General features: G+C 47.7%; 1 protein-coding gene across 6 annotated transcripts in view; it reads left to right on the top strand.

The window, feature by feature from the left end:
- Nucleotides 1–1,047: 1,047 nt before the first annotated feature.
- Nucleotides 1,048–27,510, top strand: part of Smug1 (single-strand-selective monofunctional uracil-DNA glycosylase 1) — a 69,273-nt gene continuing 42,810 nt past the window's right edge. The window contains exons 1-4 of one of the 6 annotated variants that reach the window (XM_003476020.5): nucleotides 1,048–1,166; nucleotides 9,127–9,234; nucleotides 13,350–13,650; nucleotides 14,629–16,259. In XM_003476020.5, the coding sequence (XP_003476068.1) occupies nucleotides 13,360–13,650; nucleotides 14,629–15,156 (819 nt within the window). In that variant the 5' untranslated portion in view covers nucleotides 1,048–1,166; nucleotides 9,127–9,234; nucleotides 13,350–13,359 and the 3' untranslated portion in view covers nucleotides 15,157–16,259. The other 5 variants (XM_063254877.1, XM_005006434.4, XM_005006433.4 and 2 more) reach the window with 5 other exon arrangements.

Raw genomic sequence — 27,510 nt, 5'->3', positions numbered from 1 at the left:
CCAGTTCCCCCTTTCTTTCTCCTCTGCTGTCTGTCTGTTGTCCAGACCTTGCTTTCTGTCACTGCCCTCTGCCTGTCCATATCCATGGGGAGAAACTGCCAGCTGGGATCTCAGGCCCCTGTGGCCTAGCCTCCTGCTCTTAGATGAGTTCTTGCCTTGACTCCTCCTTGCTTTGGGTCTCTATTTCCTCCTTTTTGGAGTGGTTTCTTCTTCTGCCTTCTCTCATGTTTGTGAAACTCGTGTGTGAGCAGGTGATCGTATCTGTGATTGCTTGGCTATTGTAACAGGATTTGATGCAGCCAAGGGGCAATGCTGCTCTTCACCTTCTAGGGACAAAGCAGAAAGGAAAAAAATGACTGCAGCATGAGGCAGAGTGGTCAGACATCCAGAAGGACTTCCCCCAAAGAGAGGTATGGGAAATATTAGAGCCAGTCAGCTAGAAGATCTCCATGGCAGGAAGATGGGGGGACGTGACCTTCCGCAGTCTGCAGTAAGGAAAGCTCTTTAGGTGTTACCAGTTAGGAGAGACTGGAACCCTGGGGATTCATCACCTGTCCTAGCTCTCACCTGGACTGCAGCTCAGTGGGAAGGGGTGAGGAGGAAGTTCGTCCCTCTCCCGCCTCCACCCCTTCCCCACACCTTCCCTAGCTCAGGACCACTCCGCCCCCGCCAATCCATGAGAGATGGCTGCTGGGGACGGAGTGATGTATGTAATGCAGATAAAATGTCAGCAATTCTAAATGGGTCCGGAGATGCAGCGTGGGGGGGGGGAGGGAAAAAGGGCGGAGCAGGGGGGAAAGAGGAAGGGAAAATGAGATGTGGGTCCTCACCGGGAGGGAGGGCTGGAGGGGCAGACACCCCCTCCCCCAGCAAAGGCCAGGGGAAGGGTGGGCCCAGGAGGCAGGAGCCCAAATGAGATTTTGAAGAGGGAGCTGGAAGGTGGGGGTGGAGAGGAGGAGGCAGGCGGGGGCAGTGGGGCCGGAGCTGCTGATGTATAGCGGTTTCATAACTTCCTCAGTATTAAAGGCAGGTTCATGGGGAGGGCAGCTCCATTAATCACCGGGCTGAATGGGGCCGGGATCTGCTGAGAGGCGCGCTTACTGTCTGCTGCGCCTGCCCGGCTCTGGGCGGGAGGGGGCAAGGGCGATGCCCCTCTCAAAGAAGGGGTAAGACCCCAGCGTGCTATTCTGGGTGTTGGGCAAATGGGTCCTTGGCTAAAGGGGAGGGCAGGGGCTGGGGATGCGGCTAGGAAGAAGAAAAGGAAGGTTGTGACAGGGCCTGGAAGGGGGGTAAGGGCTGGGGGGCTGATGGGGGCAGAGGCTGAGGGACCCTGGGGAAGAAAAACTGGAGAGGGAGGACTGTGCCTTTGAACATGAAATTGATCACATGTAAATATAATGCAAATGACATGCAAACGAGCACAGGGTTCTCTGGGTCCACTGCTCAGGCATTCTCCTTCTTGGATTGAGAATTGGGGCCAATTTGCATCTCACTCTATGCCCAGTACCTCCATGCTCCATTATGAATATTGACAGAGGGAGGAGGCCAGGTCTCCCTTGTGGGGGTGGGCGGCAGGGGTGGAGCTGGGAAAGGGCGAGGCCATGCCTGTCCTAGAGTGGTGACATCAGGAACACTGACATGCCTGAGTGACAGTGAGAAGTGGGACTCAGGGATCTGAGTCTGAATTGATGGGGGTTAGAAGGGAAAAGGCTCAGCATGGAGGCAGAAAGATAGACAGACAGACAGACAAGTCCCCTCTGCTCATTTGACAGCCCCTGAGCCAGTGAGATGAGAACACATCCTGTATCTTGTGAAGTAGCCTCTGTCCCCTCTTCTAGGGAAGAAAGACCAGTGCTAAGAGTCAGAGAGGAAATGAGCTTTCTAAGGTCATAGTACTGTCCACTGCTGGACCTCGGCTTCAAGTCGCCTTGAGAGTTCTGGGCTTCTTCAATATGCTGTAAGCACGTCCATGATGAGATAAAATAAAAATAGTGGTATTCATGTCTTCCTCTGCTTCCCTCCCCTGGCTTGAGGATCCCTTAGGCGAGCTCTCTGCCACTGAGCCACATCCTCAGTACTGCCCAGGTGTTTACTGAGCACCTGACAGGGACAAAGAGGGGCCGTCCTGAGGAGAGGGAAGCCTGAATGTTGACTTCCGGAACACATCATCTAGCAGAGCCACAGACATTTCTTTTTTAGAATCTTTTATTTTGCTCACTGTTTATATTATATTTGTATTATATAGAATAATATAATATTTATGTTATATTTATATTGTATTTATCATATATGAGAACCATATGATAATGAACCTTGTATCTGACTTATTTCATAACATTATGGTCTTGGGCTGGGGCAATGCCTGCCTGGCAAGTGCAAGGTTGTGAATTTGATTCCTACCAAAAAATGTGTAGTCTGATAACACTATAGTCTTAAGGTGCATCCATTTTCCCAGACTTAACAGTTGGTGACAGTGGTCACAAGAGAGGTACAGTCCAGGCAGAGGCAGTGGAGGCAGTGGGGTGAGGGTACCAGGGAATGCTGCAAGGGAGGTGATTTTTTTCTCTTCTTTTTCTTTTTGTCCTATACTGGGTTCTGCTAGGCAAGTGGTCTACTGCTGAGCTATACCCTCAGGCTTTCTTTTTCCTTTTTCCTCTTCTTTAAATTTTGACACAGGGTCTTGCTGAGTTGCCCAAGTTGACCTCAAATTAACTCTATTCCTCGTCTCCTTTCTTTCTTTCTTTCTTTTTTTTTTTTTTTTTTTTTTTTTTGATCCTATGTAGCACAGGCTAGCCTCAGATTCCTAACTATCCTCCTGCCTCAGCCTCTAGGGTGCTGGGATTACAGGTGTGTGCCACAGTGCCTGACTGACCTTGAACTTTTGATCCTCTTACCTCAGCCTCTCAAGTGCCTAGAATTACAAGTGTACATCATCATGCCCATCTGGGAAGTGGTATTTGGCTTGGGTCTTGGGGACTGGGTAGAATGTGTTCCATGGCAGAGGAATGGGAAGAATGTTCTAGGCCAGGGATGATCTGGGCCACTGTGCAATGGAGGAGAGGATGAGAAAGCTATGTTCCCCATGTCTTAGTATTAGAGGCGTGGAGGTGAGAGGGAAGTCAAGGGAGCCGGTAACAGGACCTGAGGTCCAAGACGTGGACACTACCTAGAGGCTGGTTGGGAGGAGGCAATGAGGTCGGTCATTCACTGAACTACTGTTCAGTCAATAGACACTGATTGTACTGCAGCCAGAGCAGGGTTTCTCATAGCTCGGGATGCAGAGATGAAGGGATATGGCCCCCCTCCTCAGGAGGGTCCCTTAGCAGTAATGTCGAAAGAATGATCTGGGTATATAACAGTGTTTCTCTTGGAGGAGGACTGTGAGAATTCGATGCAAGAGTCTACATAAGGTACTCAGGGTGGCGTGCGGGATGGAAGGTCAGCTCAGGAGAGCTTAGTGACAGCTGCTGCATGGCAGGCCCTGTTCTGCAGGTGTCGAATGGGTGGAGGGAGAGGCAGGAGGATGTGGTCAGTGCTGCACAATCTCTGGAAGAGGTGGAGAGGGTGGCGTGACTGGGACAAGGGGAAGAGTCACAGAACTGTGAGAGGAGGAAGGGGTGAGAGAAGGCACATGACAGAGCACAGGCTAGCAGGGAAGGTGTGGCCTGGGAGCCCCATAGGATGGCTTTAGGACTCTGAAGACTTTTCCTTGGTTGGGGTCTCTGCTCTTTGGCTGTTCCCTTGGGAGTGCAGGCAGGGCCAGGGCCAGGGTTTGGGGGAGCTGGGTGCTAGGATTCCTGGGTTCCCTTCCCACCTGGCTTCATGGGTCTCCCAGACTCTTCTGTCTCATTGCTGAATTCTGCTCAACTTGTGGGAGATGTTCCTCACACTCTATCAAAATCTAACTTCCATCCTTCTTGCTGCAGGACTTGGGGATCAGTCCAACCTGCTCCGCTGTCTGTCTGATGTCTGTGTGGTCCCCTCAGGATAATTGTTCTGGACAACTCTAACACCACTCAGACAGATTGTCCGGCCTCCTGGCCCGACATCTCCCACCACTGCATCAAGCCAAATTACTCAGCCTTCCCCCCAGCCGGGGGCCCTGGTGAAATCCGATTAGCAAGGAGAGAGCTGCGTTCAGCTGACAGTTCCTTCGATAATTGCTTCTCAAGTAAGCGACACAAATCAGCCCATCTAGCCTGTTCCTGTTCCTCTCCTGGGGACCCAGGAGTCCAGCCCCAGGAGTGGGAGTTGAGGAAACTTGGAAGCTGTTTCCTGATACTGGTGACGTGGGCATCAGTCCATAAAGTTGGGCTGTGCTGCCCTGGGCCTGAGATGGTGGTGGCAGGGTAGAGGCCGAGCCAGAGACCCCACTGGCTCTGCATTTCTGCCTTCTCATTCCTTGGAGAAGGATCCCATGTATCCATTTCTCTGTCAGGTAGAAGAAGGCAGGCATCTAGAAGATACAGACAGAGAAATCACTGAACATGTTAGGCAAACAATGGGTGAACTTGTAGCCTAGATCCCCTGGCTCTCCAGTTCTAGGAGGTGATGGGATGAAACCTGTGGGACCGTCAGACATCTCCCTCCACTTGTGGAGGCCCTCTGCACCAGATGGGGGAAAGACAGGAGGGTTATATTCCACAGTGCTGGAATGGGCTGTCATCCAGGTCTCTGAAGGCTTTTGGAATCTGATCAAACCTTCAGCCTTTTGAGTCTGTGCCCAGGACATATTCTTGGGACACAATCCCTTGACTTACCTCATACAATACGGGCCTTTCTTCCCTTTTTCATAGCATAGAACTTTTAAAGGTCTGTTAATGAATATCCTTCCTTAATGCATTTCTTCCTTATATTGTGTGAGTGTGTGTGTGTGTGTGTGTGTGTGTATACATGTGATTTGGACTGAACCAAGGGTTTTGTGTGTAAGAACACACCCTGAGCCAGGTGTGGTGGCACACACCTGGAGTCCTAGTACTCTGAGAGACGGAGGCAGAAGGATCACAAGTTTGAGTCCAGCTTGGGCAACTCAGCAAGGCTCTATCTTAAAATAAAAAATAAAAAAGACTGGGGTCATAGTTTAGCATAAAGGCCCTAATCATCAATCCTGCAAAAACAAAACATGTAACAGAAAGAACACACTCTGAGCTGGGCATGGTGAGGCACACCTGTAATCCCAGCACTCAGAAGGCTGAGGCAGGAGGATTGCTGTGAATTCAAGGCCAGCCTGAATAACATAGTGAAAAAAAAGAACACACTTTGCCACTGAATCACACCCCTTCACCCCATCTACTGCTGATCTTGGACGCATGAAAGGTATTTTTCTTGCAACCCTAAATTTCTACGCTCAAACCTAGCCTATGCTAGTCTGTCTTTGTTGAACTCTCCAGGGATGAGTTGCTCAGACTTGACCTCTGTGCTTATGTCAGAATATGGTTCTTGGCCTGAATCTTGAGTGTTCAGCCCAGCATCTGCCTGAGACTCTGGCTGTGGTCTAATAGCAACAACTGAGCTTCAAGGAACACAAATTCTGATCTGGACATTGTATCAAACACCTTATGTAATTAAGTAATTTAATTGTTACAAAAGAAGGCATGGATTGCAAAGATTATCTCATTTTACAGCTCAAATAACTGAGGCACACAAAAATTAAGTAATTTGCCAAAGGCCATCACTAAGTAAGTAAGTGACAGAGCTGGAATGCAATTCAGACAGCCTCATTCTACAGCTTACACTCTTTCTCCTCCAATTCATATTCATTCATCTTCAGTCTCTCTCTCCAGCACTGGGGATTGAAGCTGGACCCTTTACACCGAGCTACATTCCATGTATATACGTATGTTTTAAATTTTCAGACAGAGTATTACTAAGTTGCGAGGCTTGAACTTGCAATTTTCCTGGCTTAGCCTCCAAGAATGAGGGATTTCCGGGTGCAGTGGTGTATACCCGTTATCCCAGCACTTGGGAGGCTGAGACAGGAGGATCATTGTGAGTTCAAGGCTGATCTGAACTACATGCCAAGACCTTGTGTCAAAAAACAAAACAAAACAAAACAAAACAAAAAACCCGCAGGGATTATAAGTGTGCACCACCACACACAGCTTCCAATGTTCCTTTAATGTTTTCTGGGCCGACCAAGAGGGTCCAGTGTAGTGGGGTTAGGGCAGGTGTCTACACCCTATTCTTTAGGGTTATCCAGGGAGCTGACCAGGTGACACTTGGAACTTAGGAAGGCAAATAGGTTTTCCTTTCTCCAACACCCAGTCTTTGTTTTCTACAGCTGGAGGCCCTGTGGCTAGACGATCTTCCTTGCTGCAGAAGCATGGAAGCAAGGGCAAAGGCTGAATGAGCAGCTTAGGAAAGTGAGCTGGGAGTCAGAGCTAGGCACTCCACAGGCCGATAGATGGCGCTCAAGGCCCAACACAGCCCCAATAGCCCAAGGAAACCTAGGGGAAAAAAATCAAAAAACAAAACAAAACAAAAACCCCCCCAAAAACCGGAGTGAGCAGATTAACCCCTTCCCCACTGGGTTCAGGCCTGAGCTACAGGCTGGTGGGCTTGGACAGCCCCTCTCTAGGTGATTCAACTCTTTAGCTTGTTACCCAGGCCACAGCCTGGACCTGCTCCTACTCTTATTCCCAAGGCTCTATCCATAAACCACTATTTTCAGCCCCTTGAAGACTACTGAGAGGGCCAGGAGACTAAGAAATGGGCGATGTTTCACCTAAGCCTATGCTCACCTCTCAGGGCTCTATCTCTTGAAAGTCTGCATGTGTCTCTATTTCTCTGCACCATCTTTCCTGACAGACAAATAGGTAGAGAGGAGCAGCATGGGCCCAAGACTCCTGTAGGGTCAGCTGTAGCAAATCACTGGGGGATGCCCAAACCTCAGTTTCTCCTTTTTATCTGAATTCCCTATCTCTGAGCTTGCTGGGGTAGATGGGCTTATAGGGACAGAGTTACCTGATTCTCCCAGGAAGTTAAAACTAAAGGAGTGGGGGTCTTGGCATATTTATTTGTCTGTCACTCATTTTACTTATTATTGTCCTGCTAGAGGTAGACTTGGGCATGAGGGGAGGCTGCCAAGATGATAAACTGAAATCATTGGGTGAACAAGTGGCAAAGTGGTTGGGTTGATAGAAAGATATCTATCTGATGGTTGAAATCTACGAAAAAAATTTTTGAGACAGGGTCTTGCATGTAGCTCAGGCTGGTCTTGAAGTCATGATCCTTCTGCCTCAGCCTCCCAAGTGCTAGAATCACAAGTATATACCACCATTCCTCGCCAGGTAGAGGAATTCTAAAAAAAAAAAAATGAGATGACACCACAGTGAAGTCCCTACTTGTTTTTGTTTAGACACATACATGATAAGTGTCATGGAGGAAGAGAAGCCCATTCTAAAAGCTAACTCTTATTTCAGTAATACCAGAGAAAGAAACAAAGACAGATATACACTGAAAGAGGCAGAGATGCAAATATATGGAGAGAAAAAATATAGGAGAGATGAGATAAATTTATATAGGTGGGGAAAGACAAAGACACAGAGAAGGGGAGAATCTGGTACAAATTAAAGCTCAGGAAATAATGGGCTTCATGAGGTAGATGATTCATTCCGTTTCTGAAATCTTGCAAGGGTGGGAGGGGTTTCTCACTTTAGTGTCAGAGGGGTCACTGCTCATGGTGCCCTGAAACTCCTGCTGCACCTATTAAGTTTGTCTGCTAATAGAGGACTGAAGGAGGCTTGGGAAATGAGTAGCACTCTTGTTCTCTCATTTCTTTCTGCTCTTGGGTTCACTAGTCTCCTTCCCTACTACATACAGGGAGACCTTGCTTTGGTGATCAGAGTCCTGGCTGTGCTCAGCATGGGTGGGAGTGGGAGGAACCCAGAAGATAACTGGCTTAGGGGATTTTTACTCTATTGAGAGTCCTATAGTCAGAACACATAGAAAGATCTAGAGGACAAGACCAAACCAAGGACAAATGAGCATGATGGTGCATGCCTGTAATCTCAGCATTCAAGAGGCTGAGGCAGGAGGATCACCACGAGTTTGAGACCAGCCTGGGCTACAAAGTGAGCTCATGGCCAGCCTGAACTGTATAGTGTGAACCTGTCTCCAAAAGACCACAAAACCAAACCAACAAACAAAAAACAAACCTAGGAATCAAAGTTTTGGGTATTGGTTCTTAGACAGGTGTAGGTGGGCTATATAAGTGCAGTCAAGGAATTACAATTGGTGAAAAAAGGCTTCCTCGGAAGAATATTTGAGAAAGAAGATTTGGATGAGCGGAAATGTGATAGTTAATTTTATATGTCCACTAATGTGGATTAAAGTCACCCAGATACTGTAGTTGGCTTTTGCTTCTAGGTGTGTCAGGGAGGGCATTTCCAAGAGACTGGCATTTGAATTGGTAAACTGAGTCAGGATCACACACTCCCTTAAGGCCCAATAGAACAAAAAAGCATAGGACACGTAAATTCTCTTTCTTTATGAGCTAGGACATCTATTTTCTCCTACCCTTTGACTTCATTGGAGATCTGACTAAAGGTCTTGGTTCTCAAGCCTTCAAGCCCTGGGACTTATATCTACAAGCTTCCCTGCAATCCCTCTTCAGATTCAGACTCAGACTGAATCACACCGTAGGTTTTCCAGCTTATCAACAGTAGATCAGCAGATCATGGGACTTCTTTGTTCCCCCATCCTGTGGGTCAGTCACATGGTAAATTTTCTCATAGAGGAAAATAAATAGATATTCAATTGGTTCTGCTTCTCTGGAGAACCCTAATATAGATTATGGGGCTAGGCAAATAGCAAGGCAGAAGAGGGAGAAAAGCCAAAATGGTGAACCTATGAAGGCGTTGGACAGTAATGGGGTAGTGTTTGCTTTTAGAGTTGTTAGGAGTCACCAGAAACGCCTCCGTTGGTGTTCTGCCTACAGCAATGGACCCTTGAGGGTTGCAAAGGAGTAGTCTCTTCTCCCTGGGGTAGCCAGACTGGTAGAAATAGATTTTTAGCCATTGTCAGTATCCTCAAGTGGGTAAGAGATTTGGGATGGTTGGAGCTTCCTGATGCTTAGGAATAAACTTTAGGATTAGGTTCTCTCATTTCTTTTTTTTTTTTTTTAAGGTTCTCTCATTTCTTAAGATTTCTAGATTTAGCTCCTTTTGAGTCTCCTGAGTGCTGAACTAACATGCCTACACCAACCACCACACTCCATTGGATTCAGCGCTGATGGTAAGAATAAACTACAACTCCCAGCACCACTTGGGGGCTCACCCGGCGTACTTTTCCGGGGATTTGGGCATTTCCGGCGGAAGTGGCTGTGGCTGAACCAATCTCCTTCCCAAAATACTGCGGACTATGACTCCCACTATCCTTCACGCCTGGCATGGGGAAAGGAACTGGAAACTGGATGGGAGTGTGTATCAGGTGAGGGAGCGGAAGGCTGGGAATGTAGGTCTCTGAGGCCCTCCCATGGCGCTAGGGGCAGAGCTGAGAGGGTGGTAAGAGAGCTGGTGTTTTGGGGGCCTTGCCTCGTCTGGAGCTAGTCCCAGTGTGAGGGAGAGGCGACCAGGGATCGCCTGGGAGGCTTGAGGATCACAGCCTTCCCGTCCGGTGGAGCCCGCGTGCGCAGGCGGAGTTTTGCAGAGTACTTGGCCTTGGCCTGTCGGAATCAGAGGAAGGGTGGAAGAATCTTACTGAGTGTATGCTCTGTTTTGGTTTTAAGGATTTGCTTGTTGTCCATATGGATGCCTGGAGTACCACTAAGGGACGGGAGTGGACAGTGTCGTGGGTACTGGGTAAACTTTTTCTACTGGATGTCCGAAAACCCGAGTATCTGTCAAAATTGGTTTTGGTTCGCCTCACTGCCTTTACATCTGATCTAATCTGGCACCTGTAGTGTTCAGGTTATAAAGCTTAGGCTATATTGAATTATAATTTGTTGCTTATCTGTTCTCTCACAGTACTAGAGATAGTAGTGAAAGCCACACACACACAGTTTATTCATTTTGAATTTGTTCCCCACAAAGATATTGCCACAGTGCTTGTTATGTAAAAGACTCAAATATTGAAAGAATAAATAAAGCAAGTTAACAGTTGGTAGTGGTTTGATGGCATATGGGATTTTCCTGGAGTGGAGAGTTACATGAATCTTGCTGAGCACTGTGGTATAACCTGGTAATCCTAGGTACTCTAGAAGCTGAGGTAGAAGAGTTACAATTTGGTAAGATCCTGTTTCAAAACAAAACAACAAACCAACAACCAGAACCTTCGTAGAGATGAACCCAGGACTAGAGTTCAAATTAGTTGACTTCTCCTCTGTGGTTCTTGATAACTAAATCGGGCTTTGGAACTCTGGAATTCTGAAAATAAGATCTGTCACTTTTGTATACCCCTATTCTTGTCTTTCCTGTGTGTGTTTTTGTTTTGTTTTCTTTTAAATTAGGGTTTTGCTGTATACCCTGGTTGGCCTTGAACTCACAAATTAGCCCAGGATTGGGTGAGTTTGGCTGGTCTCAAGTTCACCCAATACTTCTGACTCAACCTCCTGAGTATTCCGGTTACAGGCAAACACCACCATGCCTAGCATCTTTCCTTCACTAGCTCAGGTCTCTAAATGCAAAAAGTAGACTCAGAGAGATCCTACAGTGGAGCAGGGGGAGGTGCAAAGAAAGGAGTCCTGATATGTTTGGGTTCACCACACCTTTCTTCTTACTTTTTGTATAAGCTTATTTGGTCCTGAGTACCCACCTGGACAGATCATTTAAGGACTTCTGAGGCAGGGGGATTAGCTCAGTGGCTTGAGTGCCTGCTTGGCAAGCGTGAGATTGTGAGTTCGACCCCTGGTAACCCCTCCGTCACTAAAAAAAAAAAAAAGACTTCTGAGATTAGGACTTCCTAAATTCAAATTCTGGGGTTTTCTTCTTCTTTTTTTCTTCTGGTAGTCTAGGATGATAGAATACGCTGATGGCTCCAGCCTCAACACCCAACACTTATTTTTTCTTTTTGAGATGGGGTCTGTGCTCTGTAGTTCAGGCTGGCCTTAAGCTAATTTTTAGCCAAGGCTGGTCTTGAAGTCACAAAGATCCTCCTGCCTCAGCCTCCAGAGTACTGGGATTACAGGCACCTGCCACCATGCCTGGCTTAACATCCAAAACTGTTGTTTGAAGTGTTTTTTGTGTGTGTATCAGGGATTGAACTCATGACCTTTCACTTGCCAGGCAGGTGCTTGTGCCACTGAGCTAAACCTCTGGTCTGTTGTGTGATTTTTTTTTTTTTTTAATTTTAAGACAGAGTAATGTAAATTTGTCCAGTCTGGTCTTGAATTTGTAATCTTTTTGCTTCAGCCTCTTAAGTAACTGGGATTACAGACCCATACCCCTGGCATCTGACTTGTATCAATCTAGGTACAACAACCTCACCTGGGGAGAGCAGTCAGTCTTGACCTAGGCTCAGGCTGAGAGGAACAGTGGTCCATGCTCTATGGAGGCCCAGACATGGAAACACACTCTAGCAAGTCTTGGAAAGCAAGCAGCTGAGCCTTGAGTGAACTCAGGATGTAGATGTGGAGAGAAATGTGTCAAGAACGTTTCTTGGGGATGGGAGTGTAGCTCTGTGGTAGAGCACTGGCCTAGTATACTCAAAGTGTTGGCTTTGATCCCAAGCACTTAAAAAAGAGAATGATTCCTTGGTAGATAGTAGTTTTATTTCTGGTTTACTGATAAAGTATGGCGCTAGCTCCGAGCTCATGTTTGTGGAGTACCTAACAAAAGCTAGAACCTTAGAGTTGTGGATAGAAATTGAATTGAGCTTGGCCCCTGATCTGCCCTAGTTAGGGAAGGCAAGATGTAAAATTCATGATGAAGCCACTAACCATGGTGATATACGGTAGCTGTCAGCATTTGTTAGCCGTTGTAATCACATTTAACATAGAGATATACAGTCCTCACAGATAATCTTTTGTGTGGGAGGAGGTTAGGAATTTATTGCAAATACTGCCATGTTCTCAGCAGGGCAAACTTTAACAGAAGGGTGGTTTGAGCCACATCTTGAAGAAGGGATATGATTTGGATGTATAGGGATGTGGGGGAGTCACTGCCCTCATTGATGTCTACTGGGTGATGTGCTTGTCTCAAGAAGTAGACTTGGTTGGGTTTGTAGAAATAACATGTGCAAAGTTTTGGAGATTGAGGCAACAAGTTAGAACGCTGAGTTTGCTTGGGAGGGCTGAGGAGGAACGGCCTTTGCAGTTTATCACAACCCTTGCTGTCAGGCTCCCTCTCCTCATTGTATCCTCTCCCCTTTTCCTTTTTTCTTCTTTTCATCCTCTTCTGACCTATGCATAACACCTCATTCCATTCTTATATCAATATTATGTAGTAGGAATTACTCTTATTTGGGTGGGGAAACCTGAGCCCCTGGCCATGGTTACATAGTTTTCGAGAGTCTTTTTTGGGGTCTGGGGATTTAGCTCAGCAGCATAAGCACCTGCCTTGCCAGCATGCAGTCATGAGTTTGATCCCCAGTACCAAAAAAAAAAAAAAAAGAGTCTTTTCTGAATCAGTTAATCATTCTGTTTACCACTGAGGATTCTTGAATGGGGAAGAAGTTGGGCTGGAGCTCGGAGGCTGTAGAACTAGCAGAGTGGCTGATCAAACCATCTAAAGCAAGTTGGTGTGGGTGGTTAAGAGCATAGCCTTGAGTCAGATAGTGGAGGTTCAAATCCCAGCTTCATTTACTTGCTAGCTGCCTGCCCGTGCGCAAGTCGTTTGATCTTGCTAAGCCTCAGTCTCCTCACTTCTAACATGGGAGCAGTAATGCCTACCTCATGGGGTCGTTATGAAGATCAATGAGGTGTACCTCATGTAGAGCAATTGCTTACCACCTGGAAACGATTGTAGTTAGCCCTCTCAGGTCTCTGGGCTGTGGCTGTGCACCTGCATCTCATTCGTCAGCACAGTGGTTTCCAGGACACAGCCCATCCTGGCTGGACTTGTTTCACTAAGTGCAGAAAGGGTGCCACTAGCAAGTGCACACTGAAAACCTACTACTCAGGATGGTCTGGGAGCTCAGGACTCAGCCCTGAGCCTGACGGAAAGGAGGTTGGAGTGGAGGGTGGCTGGCTGGCTTTGGTTTATTCTCACCAGGTGATATGTGAAGAGGAAGGATTCTAGAAGTGAGATGGGGGCTGCACTACTGAGAACTGAGTTTGAGCTTAGGCAATTGGCAGATGACTAACTTGGTTTCCTAGGGTTCATTCATGAAATGGTAGTAGAGGTCCTGGCCAGCATGAAACCCTTCTGCTGTGGGCTGAGGGCTGATAGGGCCTCTGTCTTCCTCTTTTCCAGGTGATGGGGCATGGCTGTGCCTCAGGCTTTTCCAGTGGGCCTCCTTCCTGAGCCTGAAGCTTCCCTGATGGAGGCCCAGCCCTGTGCTCGAAATTTGGCTGAGGGCTTCCTTGAGGAGGAGCTTCGGCTCAATGTTGAGCTGAGCCAACTGCAGTTTTCAGAGCCTGTGGGCCTTATCTACAATCCTGTGGATTATGCGTGGGAGCCACATCGAAGCTACGTGACTCGCTACTGTCAGGGCCCCAAGGAAGTGCTGTTCCTAGGCATGAACCCGGGACCTTTTGGCATGGCCCAGACTGGGGTAAAGAGCCTGGCTTCCCCTGGTGGGTGGAGTGGGAGGCTTCTAGGTGGATGCTTGGTTGGGGAGGGGGAACATGTGCCTGATTGTGGACATGTGTGTCCGTCCCATAGCTCGCTCCTAGTACACCCTGGCTCCTGTAGTCTCAGACACTCTGGCCTCTCTGCCTGTTGTTAACCAAGCACATTAACGGTAGTTTCATTTCCCTTGTGAGCTCTGTGCTAATTGCCTCTGAGAGCTCTTCTTCTGCGATCCCCCATCCTTGCCTTACCTTGTCAGATCTCCCTTGTCCCTGGAGTATGACTGGGGTCAGGAGAAGGATTAGGGCTGCTGGGTCCTCAGGGAAGATTGGTTGGCAGGGGTGAGTATGAAAGACATAGAGGGCATTCTGGCAACCTGGGTTCTGTTTCTTGGCAGAGGAGAGGTTCTGAGTAGAGCCAGGATCCAAGCTGTCCTTTCAGAGCTTAGGATGAGTGACTGCCCCTCATGGGAGTGCTTGGCAGGTGGGGGAGGGGAGGAGGCCTCAGGGCAGGAGGCTCAATCGCTTTTATTGACCCCAACTGGGTGATGAAAGGTGATCAATGATGATCGATGGAAATGACAACCTGAGGCTTGGGGCCGGGAGGGCACCTAGAGAGCAGTGGCTGTCATTCTATCTCAGGTTTGTCCTGGCTGTCATTCTGTCTCAGGCCATCTGGGCCCTCATTACTAACCATCATGGCCTGTGTAGTGCAGATGTCCCAGTATACTCCCTGTACCTGGTCCCAAAGCTAGCGAAGGTAGAGGCAAACAGATAGATTCTTCTGAACCACAGGCCATAGTGAAGCAACTGAAGATGGTCAAGTCCAAACCACAGGCCCAGGAATCTGTCTCAGACCTTTGTGTAGGGTGGCGAGTGGGCCAAACCTGCGTCCTCATGGAAGGGGGATCACTTGGCCAAGAGGTGTCAGGTGAAGGTCATGTCTCTCTTCTTCCCCACAGGTGCCCTTTGGGGAAGTGAGCATGGTCCGAGACTGGTTGGGCATTGGGGGACCTGTGCTGACCCCTGCCCAAGAGCACCCTAAGCGACCAGTGCTGGGACTAGAGTGCCCACAGTCGGAGGTGAGCGGTGCCCGATTCTGGGGCTTTTTCCGGAACCTCTGTGGACAGCCTGAGGTCTTCTTCCGTCACTGCTTTGTCCACAATCTTTGTCCCCTGCTCTTTCTGGCTCCCAGTGGACGCAACCTCACCCCTGCTGAGCTGCCTGCTAAACAGCGAGAACAGCTACTGGGGATCTGTGATGCAGCCCTCTGCCGGCAGGTGCAGCTGCTAGGGGTGCGGCTAGTAGTGGGCGTGGGGCGACTGGCAGAGCAGCGAGCACGACGGGCTCTGTCTGGTCTGATGCCAGAGGTCCAGGTGGAGGGACTCTTGCATCCCTCTCCCCGAAACCCACAGGCCAACAAGGGCTGGGAGACAGTGGCCAAGGAAAGGCTCAGTGAGTTGGGGCTACTGCCTCTGCTGACAAAGTGAAAGCCCCCCGGGGCCAGGCACAGGGTGAGTTTCAAGGTCTCAAGTCACCCTTGCACAAGCAGATGACCACACATCTCCTGGACTGGACCAGTGAGGTCTTCTTGGGCTCTCTGGTGCCAGCAGATAACATTCTTTGATCTGTTGATGCATCCTCTGACCTGCCCTGCCAAGGCAGTGTCTGCTTGCCAGGTGAATAGTGACATCTGCCCTGCCGCTTCCTGCACCTTCTTTGAGCATCAGCCCTTTGTATTTCCATGTCTGAGTCCACAGAGAGTCCGCTCAGTGGGGGACTTTCTGCAGCCTGCTCTACCTCTTCATTTTCTTTTTTTTTTTTACCTCTTCATTTTCTTTAGAGCCTCTCCACAGCTGAGAATCTCCTGAATAGACACGTCTGAGGTCACGTTTGCTATTTCAGAAGGACAATTTTTTTATCTTATATTTTTATTGACATTTTTAAGTGTACCTATTAATAGGGGTCAGCATGATATTTCCATGCACACATATAGAGTGCACTTATCCAGCCTCTCCCTGAATCTTACCTTCTTCCAACCGGAGGCTGGATCTCCAGGATTCCTGCTCATCCTTGCAGAACAGCTTCTGCCTGGCACTTCTCACAGGGACCAGGACAGAGCATGGGGTATGAGGTTAATAATGAACTTCCTGTTGGGGGCTGAGGCTGGATCAGAATTCATTGTGGTAGAGTACAAACAGTCAGAAGAGCTGAATTTTTACCTAGCTTTGAGACTTGTGATCTTTATTGTACTTTTGATATTTTTGTATATTTTTTTGTTTCTTTTTGTGAGTCTTATGAACTCTGTGCTAGACACGTTGATTCGTCTGTCTCAGGATCTTTGTCTATAAAATGGGGATGCCTCTACTTTAGAGGCCCTTGCAAAGGCCCAGCACAAGGTGCTCACTACATATTCTTCTTGATTTTTGGCCTCTGAGGTGGGAAGCCACTACACTACAAAGGAAGCCCCTCTTTACTCTGAAGGCTGCTGGGAGGAGTTTGGGCCTCTACCTGCAGTCTTGGTGAGATGGACCAGTAACTGAAAAACCTAGTCTGTGAGTTTTCAGCCTAAGCATTAAAAGCTCCTAAACTCTCCTGTGTCAGTGCTTTTTTTCCCCACTTCCTGAACATCATGGATGGGGCATGACTTTTTAAATATTTCTTGCTCATATCTCTTCATGACATGCAAAGCTTCTTTTGGGCATCTGGAAGAGGGATGTAGCACCTCTGATTGCCTTGCCAAAGCCACAGGGTCTCCGGTATAGGCCTGCACAGTAGTTTATCTGATTCTTGAGCCCCTTGGGGAACAGATATCAGTGGATGACAGCCTGAATGCAATACTGCACTACAGAAGTCCCTTTCTACTTGGAAGACTTTGCTGGGGAAAATCTGGGGTTCCACATGTGCCCTGGGTAAGGGGCAAATTCTATTTTTTTTTGTTTTCCTTTTTTCTGGTACTGGGGATGGAACTCACGACTGCCTGCTTGCAAAGCAGGTGCTTATGCCGTTGAGCTAAATCCCCAGCAAGGGGCAAGTTCTTGCAGTGCCAGAGATGGAACAATGGCTAAGAAGACCCATAGTTTCTGGCTTGTTTTTTTGTTGAATGGCTGCTTAGATGGCTCTTTGGTAAGGGCTGGGAAAGAACCAAGTTGGGAATAGAGCAATTCTTGAGTCTACTTTAATGTGGGACACTTTGGGTCTCCTGGAATATAGATGATTTCCAACTGTCTTAGAATTAATAAGATTTCACCCTTGTCTATAGCAGCACAATTTGTAATAGCTAGATCTTGGAAACAACCTAAATGCTCATCGACTGAGGAATGGAAAAAAGATGTATTTTTATACAATGGAATACTACTGAGCCATAAAGAAGAATAAACGAAACTTTTATGGGTAAATGAATGCAATTTGAGACCCTACTCATAAGTGAAATAAATCGTAGGTAAACATCATGTTGTCTCACTAGTGTGAGAAGCTGAGAGAACATATGTATATATATATGTATATAAAAAAGATGGTTAAGATGGTTAGACTACTGATTTCTTTGAGGTCACTGAAGAGAAAGACTTATGCTGGTATTGTTTGGACAATTATAAGCAGATGTCTTGTGCTCTGGGTGAATGATTCGGGGATGACAATGCACAATGTATTACCATTATTGCCCCTGATTGATATGCTTTGAAATTTTGTGTTTTTTTTTTTTTTCCTTTTTGAAATAAAATGGATTTGAAAAAAATTAATAAGATTTTTAGTAAAAAAGCCTTCAGGACCTCATTGTAAAATAAAGAATTTGATCTGCCTTCATCCTCAGTCCTGAGAGGGAGACTCTAACATCTTGAAGTTTTACAAGCATTAGAGTGTCTGTTACTCGTGGTAGGCCCCTGAAACCACACCTGAATTTATGTTGAAATTTGATCTTTTTTTTTTTTTTTTTGTCTTTTTCATTTTTACTGGTACCAGGGATCGAACTCATGACCGCGTGCTTACAAGGCAGGTGCTTATGCCGCTGAGCTAAATCCCCAGCCCCCTGAAATTTGATCTTAAAACCACAGTTAAGTTTATATTGATATTTGATCTCAGACCACACCAAGTTTATACCAAGATTGACCTAGGATAGAGGCTGACCTTGCAAGAAAGATCAACCAGGCTGGGAATTTAGCTCAGTGGCATAAGCGCCTGCCTTGCAAGTGTGTGGTTATGAGTTCGATCCCCGGTACCGATAGAAAAAAGAAAGATCAACCATGTGCTAAGAGGGTTGGAACTTCTGGACGATACCAACCTGATCTCTTGAGGGTGGGAATGGGGCTAGAGATCCAATGAAACTATATTGCCCTTGATTTCAGTCAATCATGGCTCAGTAATGAAACTCTAAAAAGAGCTCTGAACACAGATTTGGGTCAGTTTCCTGACTGAACATGTGGATATGTTGGTATGGTGATGTGTCCTGATTCTATGGGCAAAGTACACACATCTGTGTTTAGAACACTTACAGACTTTGCTATCTTTCTGTTTGGCTGATCTGGAGGTCAGACCTAGGGCTTATGTGTGCAAACATGCTGAACACACAGACTAGCACTGAGTAGATTTCCAGCACTGAGCAGATTTCCAGTTCCTGATTTGTATTCTCTACAATAAAACTGTAAATGTAAGTATAGTTTTTCCTGAGTTCTGCCTGTCTAGAAATCACTGAACCAGAAGGGTTGCGTGAACCTTTGAATTTATACCCAGTTGGTCAGCAGGGCAGTGGGGACCCCCAAAGATGCCTCTGCCATGTGAAGTGAGGGCAGACTTACTGGGAACTGTAGAGTATGCACAGACTCCAGCTCGTTAGCATCAGAACTGCACGCATCATATTGTTAACTCTGCCACATTCATCAGGCTCTTTCCCTCTTCAGTCAGTTGCTAAGTAGTGAGTGCCCTGGGGTGCAGAGCACTGGATTAGGCTTTGTGAAATAATTGGAGAGATAGAAGCTGTTCCTTATATATTTGGCTCAGGAAAGCAATCTGGTGTAAGTGACCTTAGAGACTGGGAAATCGGGGAGTTTGGAGAGCGTTTGTTTTGAGGCAAGGTCTTGCTATACAGTCCAGGTTGGCTTTGAACTATGTACCCAGTGGTCCTCCTGCCTTGGCCTCCAGAGTGCTGGGATTACAGGTGTGTGTCACCATGCTCAGTGAGACCATTATGTTCAAAGGGTGGCGAGTAGTGTTGGCCTGGACCTGTTGGGAGAAAATGGAGAAATAAGTTGGACCCCCCTCCTTGTGAAGAGAAATAAGTGTTAGAGTAATCTTTGAGAATTTGGAGCCCAGTGAGGGAAGACTGATGCACAGGATACACATTGAAGACACCCAATCAGAGGTGGAAACTCCACAGTTAAAAGGATGTACATTGCTGACAAAAACACCTGAGGTCATCAACCTAATAAAGAAGTTGGTTGACTGGATTGTTTATTCATGTGGGTATGTATGTACTGGGAATTGACATGCTAGATGAGTCCTTTACCACTGAGCTGTTTCCTTGGACAGAAGAAGGGGGGTTGTGGTTTATTTCAGAAATTTCAGTCCGTGGTCACTTGGTTGTGTTGCTTAGGGCCTGTGGCATCAGTGCATCATAGCAGGAGCGTATGCCAGAGGGGGCCTGTTTACCTCAAGGCCGCAGGGAAGCCGAGATTAAGGTACAGGGATCTCAGTATTCCATCATGGGCACAATTCCATTGATCTAACTTCCTCCCATCATGTTCCACCTCCTAAAGATTCTTCCATTTTCCGGTAGTACCATAGGTGGTGATTAAATCTTCAACACATGGGGCTCTGGGGGACGTTCAAGATAGAAACCATAGCAAAGGAGCACAGCATACGGGACTTGGGTGCCATGGGAAAGGAACTAGGATGAAATTAGCATGTAGGAAGGACATCCTAGGGCACAGCAACGTTCAGGTGAAAGCCTCTAATAGACTGAGAATCATGAGGTGGCAGAGGGAGTGGTGGGTAGTGCATAGTGGTACTTGGATAGTAGAGACCATGATGACTCGAAGTCCTGGATTTGGCAGGTCACTGCCTGGTTTACTTTTTAGTGGGGCTGTGACCCTCAATTCCTGGGTGTGTTTGTTAGGGAGAGGCTGATTGGATCATTGGCCTATTTTTTCCCGAGGGCACTATATTAGTATATTGGCACAGACATAATGAAAATTACACAGACTGAGTAGCTTAAACAACAGAAATTTATTTTGTCACAGGTCTGGAGATTGGAAGTCTGAGATAGGTGTTGGCAGCTTAGGTTTCTCTGGAGGTCTCGTTTCTTGGCTCATAGCCAGCCACCTTTACCCTGTACCCCTGTGCCCCCCTAGAGACTTTTTGCCACACATGCCTTCCTGGGCTCCTCCTCCCTCTTTTGAAGGTCAAATGTCACATTGAGTTAGGGACCTGTTCTAACAACCTCAGTTAGTCTTATTTATCTCTTTAAAGGTCCTATCTCTAAACATAATCATATTAGGGCTTCAGTGTATGAATTTTGTGGGGATGTAATTCAGGCTCTTGCCCCTCAGTTCTTAAGGGCAAACAAGAATGTCTTTAGGGAAAGGCTGTTCATTGTTTCCTCATGAACCGTAGGGACTGGAGACTTCTGCTGGTACAAAACAGTATTGTGAGGTGCCTGAAGTCCAACTGATGTAATTGAGCTCATTCAGAATCCAGTACAGAAACCCCTAGCCATGAGTGACCAGTTTATGTTAATTAAAGTGAATTTAAATTCACTTCTTCAGCTTACTAGCCATATTTCTGGTGGCCAGTAGCCACACATGGCTAGTGGCTACTGAGAGAATGGCAAAGACACAGAACATTTCCATTACTGCAGAAAGTTCGGTTGAACAGCATTGATCCAGCGGTCAGTGACTTGCAACACTGCCTGTGAAACAGAATTGACCTGTGGCCGTGTAGGAAAACACAGGTGTCGCAGCTCCACTTCAAGACATTTTGATTTGGGAGGCTGGACATGCATCTGGGTATATGTTTAACAGAATCTCTGTGCTACATTTATTTATTTATTAAATTTATTAGTCTCTGCAATTCAGACTGGCCTTGGACTCAGTTTGTACTCAGGCTATTCTCAAATTTGCGGTGATTCTGCCTCAGCCTCCCACATTCTGGGATTACAGGTATGCACCACTACACCTGGCCTTATCACCTCTTTTATCCCCTTATTGAAACAAGATGGCTTGTTGGGAGTGGTGGTGCACTCCTGTAATCCCAGTACTCAGAAGCCTGAGGCAAGAGGATTACTGCAAATTTGGGACAAGCCTGGCTACAAAGTGAGCCCAAAGCCAGCCTGAATGGCATGGGGAGACCCTGTCTCAAAAGAAAAAAAAGAAACAAGATGGCTTAAAAGAAGATTGGGTCTTTGTGACTGTGTGGTTTCTCACTTGCTTTTCTCAATCAGCAAACCTTTGTTAATGTCTGCGATGTGTCATTCCCTGTATAGGCACTTTAGGGAGTGACAGCTGAATCAGATGATGCTCTGCCTTCATGTTGGTGACCATCTAGTGCTGGGAGATAGAAGTATATAATTATAGTATAAATCAAACTGAAAGCATGTTGTAAACAAGTTATCAAAACGGTGCTCTGGACACACTGAATGAGGAAGCAATTACCCCTCAATGCATGTAGAGAGGTGTGTATGCCCATGGAAAAGGGTGACCACTGGAGATTTCCTATCACTTGCTAAATCTTACCATCTCCATGGAGTGGATATTCAAAAAAAGGGGGACCACTATGCCAGACACGTCCAAAAATTATTCAGCTCCAACTGCAAGGAGTTAGGAAACAGGATGAGGGGAGGAACTCAGAGGCTTGGAGTTAGGTGGGAACCAAGGGTTGGACCTGGCTCTAGGGAGAGAGGAAGGAACTGCTTATTCGTGAACTTCTAGGATGGAGAACTGCAGCAGTGTGTGTTAGGGAATGTCCATGTGCTAGATAAAAAATTCCTGAAAATAAGCCAGAGTGGTCACTCAGTAGAAGAACACTTGCTGAGAAGCTCAAGGTTGTGAGTGTGATCTTCAGTACTGCCCTCTACCCCTGGCTTGAAGCACACATACCCATACATAAAACTTTCAAAGAAAAAGAAAGGCTGGAAACACAGCCTGGTCAGAACTGTGGTCAAGAAGCTAGTGGTAGAATAGGTGTGGTCCATTCCAGACTAATGTCTTGACTCTTTGAATATTATTTAGGAATATATAGGTTGGCTGTTTACCTTCTCATAAGGTCCCATAGGAGTGAACTTCCTGGCTGTGACTGTCAGGTAATGCAGAAATAAGTTGCTTTGGGGGAGGCTGAATTGCTTTCTTTCTTTTTTTTTTTTTTTAATGCCAGCCTGGCCCAGGTTACAATCCAGGTTGAATTACCACATATGATCATGCATTTGGGGACATTTTCTTTTCTTCTTTGATTTTGGCCCTCACTCTTTCAAAAACAAAAGCAAACAACTCCAATAGAATTTTCCCAAACATTCTTCTTTGCATTCTTTGTCTCTATATCTTTCTCAGAGGTCTTCAGCCTGACGTCAGTCTCTAGGCCCTGCTAGCAGAGCGGATGGCCCAGAGCCCAGAACAGTCCTCCATGATGGCCTGTGCCAAGCTGGGCTGCCATTTCCATTTTCATTAATTGAAGTTGCTTGACCCTGATCATCTCAGGCCAGCAGTTTCCTGTCTGCTAGCAGGGAGTGTGTGGAGGACACGCCTCTGCAGGTCATCCTGTCCTTTCATCTACCTTGATGATGCCAGCTCCTCATCTATGCTGCAAAATGAGCCTGACTGCAGCAACTGGGAAGAAGCCTGGCCTCCTACAAATGTCGGACTTTGCCTTTGGAAGCTTAGACTTCCCGTACTCAGGCCTTCCTGGGTTCTATTTGCATCAAACCCACTGTTGTAGGCTTAGTTTTGTTTGTTTCTTTGTTTTCAGTTGCCTATAGAAGCTGTTGCCTCTCAGAACTTCGAGTGATGACATCATCTTCGGTGGCCCAGTGGCGGGGCGGGGGCGGGGGGGGGGGCACACACACGACAAACAAGAAGTTGAACCGAGGGTTTTAACTTCCAACCCTGGAAGGTCACAGATGCTTTGCTAAGTGTGGGAGTGAATGTGTGCCTAAAGGCTGTGTGCCACCCCATGAGGTCACAAGTTTACCTCCTCTTGTCCCCTTGTTTGATAGTGTCACTTTGTAAGTGGTGTTTGGAAAGGAGGATGGTGTGTTCCCTTGGCGTGTAATTCCCCAGTGTTTTACACGCGTTCATGTACTTTTTGGGCCATGGGATCTTTTTGTCTCTGTATTTTTTTAACCTTCCAGACGGCCACCTGTGTACCTGGGCACAGCCCATTTTTGCTGCTGTTGTGTCTTGTACGTCTGTAGCATTTTTGTGTGGCCTCTTGAGTTTTTCTGGCATCTTCAGGGGACTAGTGTCTTTCCCAGTGTCCTCTGGCTCTGTTAGGAGAGGGAAGAGAAGGAGCCCAGACTCAAAGGGGAGCCTTTGGGGTGGGGGATGTGTTGGGAAGGGGTGTGCCGCAATCTGTGACTTGGAAAACAGACGTGCAGAGCGTGCGGGGTGGGGGCAGAGGGGCCGCTCTGGCCCCCAGCTCCTCCGCAACCCAATTAAATAACATTTAAATGCATAACCAGCCCGCGCGGCGATGAGGCTGGAGATTGGAGCAGGCGCGGCGGCAGCCCGCGCGGGCGGCGTTTTGTGGAGCTCAGCGATTCTGGCGGCAATTTCCCCGCTCGGCGCGGCTTTTACGAGCCCGCTCCCGGCGCCGCGCCCGCTCCGCTGCGCCCGCCCGCTCACCGCCGCTCCCTCCCGCCCGCCTCCACACTTTCTCTCCCTCACCTTCTCCGCAGCCTTCTGGTCTGCCGCGTGCGCGTCTCCGCCTCTGGGCCCCAGTCTCTCCTGGGGGCAGCTCCAGTGTCTCCCCACGCTCTTCCTCTTGCTCTGACCGCGTCCATCTGTCCGCCTGCCTCTCGCTCTCTCTGGGTGTCTGACTCTCCTGCGCTGCCTGTCTCTCCTGCGCTCCTGCCATCTGTCAGCGTCTGCTTCCCTCTCTGTCGTCCCTGTCTCTGACTTTGACCTCTCTTTCTGGTTGATGCTATCCGCTTCTCCCTGAATCACCATTTCATCACTGCCTCTGTCCCTTTGCTGTAGTTTCCTCTGTCCTCCCTCTCCGTGAGGCCTCACCGTGCCAGCCTTGCCCTTGGCACTCACTTCCCAGACTAAGCCCTGTGTGCCAGTGTACCAGCCAAGGAGGCCTGTGGTCTGGGACAAGCGAGAGAGGGCAAGCACAGGAGGGAGGAAGCGGCTTAGGCTGAGAAGAGGGTTGGGGTGGTGGACTGCTCAGGGTGGGCTCAGGCCCCTGGGGAAGGTGGTAGGAGTAAACACGTCATGAGTGAAGGATGGAAGTGACTCCTTCCCTACCATTTTTCCGACCAAGATAGAGAGGATTGACCTTCCCAGCACGGGGGTAGGGTGAAGCTGGCTCCTGTCTAGAGGTCCTCAAGAGTGCTGGAGAGACATCATCCATCAGGACTTGAGCCTCTCCTGGGTTTAGGATTGGGAGTGTGCATTTTCTGAAGAAGCAGGTGGGCCAAGTCCCCTATAAGGTAACCCTGGGAGCTTCTGAAGCCAGTGCCTGGGGAAGAAAACAGCAAAAGCAAGATGAGCCATTCTGTGTCTTATGTGGGATGCTACTCCATTGTTGTCTCTTCCTTTTTTCTCTGTTTCTCATCCCTACTCAGACCCCCCAACATATGGAGTCTGCCATTTACCAGATGCTACATGGCCATGCAGATTTAGGGGAAGCGCTTTCCTGGTGGAGACAACAGCATGGGCAAAGGCCCTCTAGTGAGCATGTCTGGTGTGTTGAAGGAACAGCAACGAGGCCAATATGACTGGAGCTGAGAAACAGGGAAGAGAGTAAGTGATGAGATCTGAGGGGTGGTGGGGAGCCGGACCACGTAGGGACTAATAATCACAGTGAAGCTTTGGCTCATATGCTGAGAAAAACAGGAAGTTGCTGGAGGGGCAGAGCAGAGGAATGACAAGATCCGCTTTGTGTTTTCACAGACAATCTTTTCTGCAATCACAGAAAAGATTACAAAAACAAGGGCAGAAGTAGGGAAATGAGCTAAGAGCCTGTTTCTGTAGTAGGTAAGAGATGGTTGGGGCTTGGATCAGACATTGAAGCTGAGTATGAGTGGTCAAATTCCAGATATACTTCATGGAGATCTGCCATAGGTCAGATAGAAGGCATGAATGAAAGGATTCATTAGGGTAAGGTTAAGTTTTTTTTCCCCCAGCTTGAGTGACTAAACCATCGGGCTTGCCATTACCAGGTATGGAGGAATACTATAGGAGGAACAGCTGGGGAGACGTACTTTTGGACACATTAGGCTTGAGCCACTTGCTAAGCATTCAGGTAGAAGGAACTAGTAGGAGGTGGGAAGTTTGGGCTGGAGGTAGAAATTTGGGAGTTGTCAGTGATGCTGCATGATGTCTTCTAAGGAGAAAATAAGGATGTCCAAGAAAGGTCAGATTCTAGGTACTTCAATGTTTATAAGTTTCTAGGCTGCAAAAACAATTGCTAAAAAGAAAAAAAAAAAAAGAAAGAAAGAAAGTTGCTGAGGATTTGGGGAGGAGATATGGAAAGCTCTTGGTTTAATCGCTGTTTATTCTCAGCCACCTGGTGACCAGGACCTCATTGGACCATATCTAGATGGTCCCAGGCCATTTCCTGGGCCTTTGCTTCATTCTTGTATGAGCGTCAGATGCCAGCCAGACTGACCACGTCTGGTGCTGTTGCTCAAGGGTTACAAGGACTTCTGAGGGTCAGCATTCTGGCTTAGAGCCATGGAAAGAGAATTGGGGCTGGCAAGGACCAGAATGTCTTGATTCCCCTTTACTGCTTTGCCATAGGGAAACTGAGGCCTTGAGAAACAGTAAATTTGTGTTTCTGTCAACAGGTGGTCAAGGCTCCTCAAACAGGCCCTATGTTTCTGCCACCCACACTGCCTTTTCTGTCGCTTCTCCGTGGGCAGCATGGCTTCCCTGAGCACCTGATTTTGCCCATGGCTTGCAGAATTACAAAGGAGACTCTGAGGCATCCAGGGGGACAAAAGATGAAGTTGCTCTTTGCTACTATTCCTTGTGACTTCCCACTGCGGACTCTCCTCCTCCCCACTTCATGCCCCGGGTCTTTCTTTCCTTCCAAATCTTATTCTAACCCGTTCTTCCAGGACTGGCCTTCTGTTCCTGAGGATTGCCTAAGCCGTGAGGTGTGTCTTAGGCTCAGAGCTTGAGTCACTTGGCTCAAAATGTAGTCCAGTTTTGACTATATCATGTTATGACTCCTGTGCCATCCGGCCACGTCTTGTCTCTCCCTGTGCTGCCAGCCATGGCAGTCCCTCCTGACCCTCCTGCTTGTCTCCCTACAGTCTGTTGCCCAAGCAGTAGTCCCTGTCCCCTGCCTACCCCAGCACCATCTCCCATGCCTGTGTTGGTTTTTAAAAAAATTTTCATTTTTTATCATTCTTGTGTCCTTTAAGTCTGTCCCTCTGGCTTGTTGACATCTTCCCTGTCTTTTCTCCATCATTCCCAGGGGGTGGAGGGTTTGGAGGGAGAGGACCCATCTAGGGGGCCATCTTACTGGGAGCTGCTGTATTGGGGCTGCCCTAGATGGGGGCCCTTCCCTTGGAAGGGGGTGTCATGAGGAGGTCAGGTCAGGTCAGCACACCTCTAAAATGACTGGGAGCATTTCTTTCTTTGTTTCTGCTCTGCATTCTCCCTTGTTCTCATTGCTCCTTTGCTTGTATCTCACTGGTTCTCTGGCTTTTGGTTGGGAGGCAGACAGGATCCTTCACCAGCCTAGGCCCCTGAGAGATTCTCCTTCCCACTTCAGGGAGCTGAGCTTGGACAAGCAGGTCAGAATATTTATCTTGTCTTCTCCGGCCTGAACACTTGGTCTGAATCATTAACTACTTTGTCCCTAGTATCTGGCATGGCATTTTGCACCCAGTAGGTGCATTTATTATTAAATATTAAATGGATAAATGAGTTTTTTGAGACAGGGTCTCACTATATAGTTCAGGCTGGCCTTGAACTCATGGCAATCCTCCTGCCTCAGCCTTCCATGTTGGGATTATAGATGTGAGCCATCACATCCCACACATGAGTATTTTAGGCAGTCAGCTCTCTTTTTGGGCCCCTGATCTAACCTTTCTGGGTCTTCAGGCTACTGCTTTGAATTTTAACGTGGATCCAAGTCACCAAGGGATCTTGTTAAGCTGGAAAATGGGGTTGAATAGGTCCAGGTCTGAGAGTTTGCACTTCCAACTTGTGTCCAGGGATGTTAATGCTGCTGGCTCTCAGATCATATTTTGAGAAGGAAGACTTCAAAAGTGAGGTGTCTTTCTGGCAGAAGGCAGCCTCACCCTAAAATAGACAGCAGGAGATTGAGGGAGACTGAGAGACAGTGAAAGAGAGAGGAATCAAAGGAAGAAGAGAAGTCCAAAGCCCCTGGCTTGAAGGCCTCCAGCCTTCTTCGGAAGGCTCAGAGCATCTGCAGCAGTGCAGCAGCTTTGCTCTCTAAGGTCCACATCTGCTGTGGGGAAACGGGACTCTGCAGTCTCTGTCCTCAATTGGCCTCCTTACTTCTAGGAATGCTGTGGGTCATAGGAAGAAGCTTGGCAGAGGACAGCCTTGGAGTTTGCATTTGATTCTGCAAACATGACCCAGCTGACTTTTCAGCACCAGACACATAGAGGGACAGGAGGCAGGAGGCCTGTCCAGTGGGGAAGGAGAAAATTTTCTCCAGTG

Source organism: Cavia porcellus, unplaced genomic scaffold (genome assembly GCF_034190915.1).
Source record: "Cavia porcellus strain 051 isolate PalLab524CR breed Dunkin Hartley unplaced genomic scaffold, mCavPor4.1 scaffold_8, whole genome shotgun sequence".
Taxonomy (NCBI): Eukaryota; Metazoa; Chordata; class Mammalia; order Rodentia; family Caviidae; genus Cavia; species Cavia porcellus.
The sequence above is the reverse complement of the archived record's forward strand: the minus strand, read 5'-3'. Positions and strand labels throughout refer to the sequence as shown.